The sequence below is a fragment of the Temnothorax nylanderi genome, unplaced genomic scaffold, assembly GCF_030848795.1.
Source record: "Temnothorax nylanderi isolate EJ_2023f unplaced genomic scaffold, tnyl_v1.0 TNYL_tig0006_pilon, whole genome shotgun sequence".
NCBI classification, from domain to species: domain Eukaryota; kingdom Metazoa; phylum Arthropoda; class Insecta; order Hymenoptera; family Formicidae; genus Temnothorax; species Temnothorax nylanderi.
The window spans coordinates 2,639,453-2,646,026 of NW_027249068.1; the positions used below are offsets into that span (position 1 = coordinate 2,639,453).

The window sequence follows — 6,574 nt, forward strand, 5'->3', positions numbered from 1 at the left end:
TTTCAGAAACATTTCAGAAACATTAGAATGTTGCTAAAATGTTTCTGAAATATTACATGCCGATTGGGTATCGGACGAGAATGAAACGTGCATGTTAGAATCTTGAGTAGTACGCGCGAGCCATAATCAACGTGCCGATACGCTGATTGGCTCGTGCGCACTGCTCGATTCAAATATGTAAGCGCACTTATTATTCCTTTTGACATCCTCATGATTCCGTTATTGCTTTAATTGTTTTTTAATAGGTTTTTACAAGGCTGTAATTACGTACGTAATATTTGTGTCAATTTAACGTTTATCTCATGTTATAGATCTTATATGATAAAAACGGTAGAAATTCATGTTTTACCACGAGAAAGAATTTCTTCAGACATGCCGTAGCACGTTTGACAAATAAGAATAGGAAATACACTCGTCGAACGGCGAGAAGTTTCGACGGTTACCTACATCAGTTTAAATCGAGGATGGAATGCGCTGTTCGAGGAGCACCCTCGCTTACTATTGGCCGAAATCGATAAGTCGTAACGCGCATGTCGAACATGTGTTCTTCCCTTCCGTTTCGCGCCTAAAATTGTTGGCGTACGAAGAATACAGTAGTCGGTGGTCAGTAGGGTATATCGGTTTGTCGGCTTTCGCGATCCACTAACATGGATATTTGCGCGATGTTTGAGAAGCTTGATGCGCAAGAAGATTGCCGCGATCGTTCTCCCCCGAAAATGAAGAGCAAGGAAGCCGTGCGAGAAAAGATGCACGTTATTAAGCGCAGTAAGTTACGGGTTAACCATTTCTTCATGCTCGATTATGGATGTGTAATCGTTTAATGTTCCCACGAATGATGCGTCAATTCTTTTATATAATGTTAATATAATTATTGCAACACCGGGAGACTTTACAAAATTACAAAATAATTCACAATAAAATGATGATCATGACTGTTAGCGATACCATGTTGATATTATGAATACTATGCATTTATTAAATTACAAATCATTATCAGATATGAAAGGAAAGATTGAAATTGAACCCCATTATTTTCACTTATAGATGGGCGTAAGGAGAATGTCCATTTTAATAAGATCACTTCAAGAATTACCAAACAGTGCTATAACTTAGATACGAAGTATGTGGATCCAGTAAGTATCTTTTTATTTTTTACATAAGTTTGCAATATGATGATATGTTAGGAAATGGGGTGTATAAGTATAGTATCTTTAGAAGAAGTTTTATAAAATTGTGTATATATATATATTAGATTTAAAAAAAATGGATATAAATTAGTATTACATACGCAAATAAAAATTTACAAATTTAGTAATATCAATTTGTATAATCAAAAATGGTATTGTAGGCTGCTGTGGCGCTTCAAGTGATACGTGGTTTATATTCTGGAGTAACTACAGTTATACTTGATAATCTTGCGGCGGAAACTGCAGCTACGATGGCAACTAACCATCCTGACTATGCTATATTAGCGGCAAGAATTGATGTGTCTAACCTGCACAAGGAAACCAAGAAGTGCTTCAGCGGTACAGTATCTTGCGTTTACTTATTTGAGTCAATTTCTGTCATAAAATTCTTAATACTTGATTTTTTATGTTTAATTAACATGAGATTTAAAATTAAAATCAATGTTTAATTCTTGTACTTTACAGAGGTTATGCATGACTTATATTACGCCAAGAATCCCATCACGAATGAACATATTCCTATAATCAGCGAACATTATTATAATATTATTAAGAATAACGCAGAGAGACTGGATTCTGCTATAATATACGATCGAGATTTCAGCTATAATTATATTGGTTTTAAAACGCTCGAAAGAAGCTATCTGCTGAAAATCAATGGCAAGATAGTGGAGAGGCCTCAACATATGTTGATGAGAGTGGCTGTTGGTATTCATGAAAATGACATTGACAAAGCCATAGAAACGTATAATTTTTTGTCTGAACGATATTTTACGCATGCTTCACCAACGCTATTCAACTCCTGTACTAACAATCAGCAAATGTCCAGGTAATCTTAAAAGAGTTTAATTAGTTTAATAATATTGAAGCATTAATGTTTTAATAAGAATTATTTTCTTGCAGCTGCTTCCTCCTAACCCTCGAAGACGATAGTATAAAGGGTATTTACAGTATGCTGAAAAAGTGCTCTCTTATTAGCAAATACGCTGGAGGAATAGGACTTAATGTACATTGCATTCGTGCCAAAAGCGCGGAAGATACGAATGCAACTAACGGCTTGATTTCTGTTCTAAAATTATATAACGAAATAGCTATTTATGTTGATCAAGGAGGAAACAAAAGACCTGGAGCGTTTGCTATTTATTTAGAGCCATGGCATGCTGATATCTTCGATTTTCTGGAACTTAAGAGGAACATCGGTAATTTTTTAAAATTGTTTTTTAATGTAGAAGAGTATAGATTAGATGGATGAAAATTTTATTCATTTATTTTATTGTTTATAATTATAATGTATTGTATGTTTTTGAACAGGTGATGGAAACATGCGAGCTAGAGATTTATTTTATGGCCTTTGGATACCAGATCTTTTTATGAAACGTGTGTATAATGATGAGATGTGGAGTTTGATGTGTCCATATGAATCTCTCGGTTTAGCTGATGTTTGGGGCGATAAATTTGAAGAATTGTATACTAGGTATATATTAGCAGTCAATTCCTCTTTCTATTAATTATTTAACTATCTGGTAACTTATATTTTTCATGCACTAACTTTTGTAAACGTTGCATAAATTTGTATGGAACACTTCTAGATATGAAAAGGAAGGTCGCTACAGAAAGCAAGTGCAGGCCAGAGCTGTATGGCTCGCCATTCTCAGATCACAAGTAGAAACTGGAACACCTTATATGCTTTACAAAGATCACTGTAATCGAAAATCGAATCACCAGCATGTAGGAACTATTAAATGCAGCAATTTGTGCACCGAGGTTCTTCAATACTCCGGCCCTGGAGAAGTCGCTGTATGCAATTTAGCGTCTATCGCTGTCAACATGTTCGTCAATACAGACACCAAAACTTTCGATTTTGATAAACTTAAAACAGTCACAAAAATCGTCACCCGTAATCTAGATAAAGTCATTGACGTCAATTTTTATCCTATTCAAGAGACGAGAACATCTAATCAAAAACATAGACCTATTGGTGAGATTATGACATTCAGTCTCAATCGATTTTGTCATTAATTTCATATAATTAATTATACTATAAAACTGAAAATTGTGTCTTAGGTATCGGGATACAAGGTTTAGCAGATGCATTCCTATTAATGCGATATCCTTTCGAAAGCAAAGAAGCGAAGGAACTCAACATTAAGATCTTCGAGACGCTTTATTACGGTGCGTTAGAAGCTAGTTGTGAATTAGCTGCGGAAAAAGGAACTTATGAAACATATCAAGGTAGTCCGGTCAGCAAAGGCGTAAGTATTTTAAAATTTTAATCGCGGAACATCCTATCTGTACATTATAGTTGTATAATCTTGTTTTTTTTTTTTCCAGATCCTTCAATACGATATGTGGAACGTTAAGCCGACAGATTTATGGAATTGGGATGAATTGAAAGCGAATATCGCGAAGCACGGAGTAAGAAATTCGCTTTTAATAGCACCTATGCCAACAGCCTCGACGGCACAGATTTTAGGGAATAACGAGTCCATTGAACCATACACGAGTAATATCTACGTGAGGCGCGTATTGTCTGGAGAATTTGTCATTGTCAATCCCCATCTACTGCGAGACTTGACCGATAGAGGTTTATGGGACGAAGCTATGCAAAACGAGATACTCGCGAATTTTGGATCTGTTCAAGTAAATGCCTTTAAATATCTCTTAAACGTTCCTGTCGCTCGAATTATTTTACCGTGATTCTAAGATAGTGTATATGTGTACTTTGCAGAACATTGAACGTATTCCCGATGATTTGAAAGCGCTTTATAAGACTGTATGGGAGATACCGCAGAAAGTGATTCTCGAAATGGCTGCTGATCGAGGAGCTTTCATCGATCAATCGCAATCCCTGAATGTTCATATAGGGGATCCGACGACTGAGAAACTTACATCGATGCATTTCTTCGGTTGGGAAAAAGTAAGCGATCTATTTCGGGATTTTTGTTTAACTTTTACACTATTTAAGTAACAATTTCCCTTGAATTCTTCCAACATCTTGTCATTATACAAAATAAAGAATCTAATGAAATTGTACGAGCCATCGTTTCATATGAAAATATGTTGCCGTTTACAGGGCTTAAAGACTGGCATGTACTACCTGAGAACAAAACCAGCCGCAAATCCTATACAATTCACAGTGGACAAATCAAAATTACAAAGTCGCGATTCGAGTACTTCCAATGCCAGCACCTCTGCTATCGACAGCACTATCAACAGCTCTATCAACAGCACTATCAACAGCACTCCTATCAAGTCACCCAACAAAAGTGTTAACGACAATGATGCCGAAAAACGAAAACAATTAAGTCAGCAAGCAAGTAAAAATTTGGAAACAATGCTCGCTTGCTCGCGTAAAAATGGGGACGCTTGCACGGCATGCAGCTCCTGAGTTTATTACTTTGATGTTTTAGCTCTTTTGTGTCTCGAATACGTAAGCTATTTTTTATCTTTGTAAATTATGTAAACAGAAACGATTTTGGCGTGTATATTCTAAATTTAATTGCATTGTTATAACGGATAAAAGATGTTTTGATAAGTATATCGATAGATATATAATACTACGGAACAAAATTTGTAAAATTAAATAAAATTAAAATGATTATATCAAATAATTAAATAAAATTAAATTGGTTATAGGAAATCGTAGATCTAAACTACAACTTTGTTTTTCTATGTATAAACGCGTCTGTTTTTAAAGCAAGCACAAGAAATATATATTTTCAAATATGTATGTGAAATGTATTGTCTTATTTTTATTGAATCATAAAAGAGACCCGCAGTAAAATTAAACAGGTAAAAGAAAAATTTATTTAAAAAATTTTTTAATTTAAATGTCAGCTTTGAAACGTAACGGTTCTTTTTACGAAAACTCCAGTTCTAATCCATGTGTAAATTAGGATTTCCGTCGACCGTGTGTCGACTTGGAAACTCGAGGTAATTCAACTTTGGCGTAGCATCCTTTTTTAATCGAGCGCGGACAACGCGGCCGGAGCGAATGCGACGCATCGAATGAATCGAATGTCACTAGGATCGAGACACGTGGCATCACTGCAGTCATCGCGGCAGAGGTGGGCGCAGAGGAGTGGATAGGGAGAGACAAGGGAGCAGGGAGCTACGGAGACGACGCAGAGCAGAACGCAGAACCATATTTATTTTGGTTGGGAAATTAGTCCGCAGGAGCCGTGTGCGTTCGCGCGCGCGCGCGAGCGGCGAGTCCGCGAGTGTGTGCAGTGTGTGTATGTGTGTGTGCGCGTATCGTCGGGCCGTGCGTTTCGCACCGATTCGGGTGGTCGAATTTTCTAAGTGCTTGCTTATCGGAGATCAAGAACTGAGAAAAAAAAATGACCCGTAAGTCCAGCCGAAACGTCGCCGAGGTCGGGTCGTTCCCTGATCGCGCCGCGACAACTCGACGAGAGAGAAAGAGAGACGGGGGACACGGCGTGACGGCCGACGGGCGAGTTTGACGGCCCGTAAAACTTTCGCGGCTGCCATTGTCGTTAACGTTGAAAATAAGGTCGCCGCGTAACGATCCGCGCGATCACGGGTGACTCTCGCAGAGATTTGTCGCACGCGCGAACGAACGTCCCGGCGCGAAGTCGCGCGAAACGTCGCTGACTCGTCGAGGAAGAAAGGAGCACACCGCCGCGCCAGACGATGCGCTCCGAGTACCCTCGAGAATTCTCGTTCTGCAGGCTGTTTCCGAAGGAAAGGTCAATATTTTTCGATGATGATAACGCGATAAAACAAAAAAGGAATAAAAGAGATAAAAGGGTCCCTATACGAGTCTGTCCCGCGAGTCTCGACGATTTCGCGGGATTGAGAAAATCGCGTGTCTTGACAGGTGGAGGAAGAAAAGTCGAACATGGTTACGAACGGGTAGCCTCCACTTCTCGGAGACACGCGATGGGCGATGGGTCTCGATTCTCGATTTCCGTAAACCTCGTTGTTAACCTCGATGACACGCGGAACCGCGATGGCGGCGCGCGTTCGAGCCGCGAGCCGCGAGCCGCGATCGCGTGAGATCGAGGTTTCTTTCTATCCACGGTGAATAAATGAATTTCGCCGGATTTGACAGCGTTCGATTCCGAGGAGTAAATATGGTGGATTAAAAAAAATGCTTTATGGCGTAGTTGCGTCGCATTTTACTCGTCCGCCATTTTGTGCAAGCGTGACGCCGCGCCGTTCGAACTCGGAACGAGGAGCGACGCCGATAAAGATTGCAATTCAAGTAACCGGAGCAGTTAAATCGCGGGGCATTGCCGATCGTGGATCGTGTTTCATTAATAAATCACGAGTGTAACCTTTAAGAGTTGCGTGCGCGTTCATTTTAACATACTAGTTCGCTCGAAAGAACACGATTTTGACTTACGTGCGCGCGCGCACGCGCG

At 39.2% G+C, this 6,574-nt stretch overlaps 1 protein-coding gene across 1 annotated transcript; it reads left to right on the forward strand.

Moving 5' to 3' along the window:
* The first annotated feature begins 553 nt into the window (after positions 1-553).
* Positions 554-4,924, forward strand: LOC139779416 (ribonucleoside-diphosphate reductase large subunit-like). The gene is made up of 11 exons (XM_071717765.1): positions 554-765; positions 1,045-1,133; positions 1,349-1,526; positions 1,653-2,016; positions 2,091-2,386; positions 2,499-2,661; positions 2,777-3,165; positions 3,252-3,439; positions 3,519-3,827; positions 3,916-4,104; positions 4,261-4,924. The coding sequence occupies exons 1-11, from the start codon at positions 648-650 to the stop codon at positions 4,573-4,575; spliced, it is 2,598 nt and encodes an 865-aa protein (XP_071573866.1). The 5' UTR covers positions 554-647; the 3' UTR covers positions 4,576-4,924.
* Positions 4,925-6,574: the final 1,650 nt, after the last annotated feature.

Coding starts and splice junctions, on each gene's coding strand:
- LOC139779416 (XM_071717765.1), top strand. CDS start 648: ATGGATATTTGCGCGATGTTTGAGAAGCTTGATGCGCAAGAAGATTGC. Junction 3,166..3,251: donor TCAAAAACATAGACCTATTG/GTGAGATTATGA, acceptor ATTGTGTCTTAG/GTATCGGGATACAAGGTTTA. Junction 3,440..3,518: donor GTAGTCCGGTCAGCAAAGGC/GTAAGTATTTTA, acceptor TTTTTTTTCCAG/ATCCTTCAATACGATATGTG.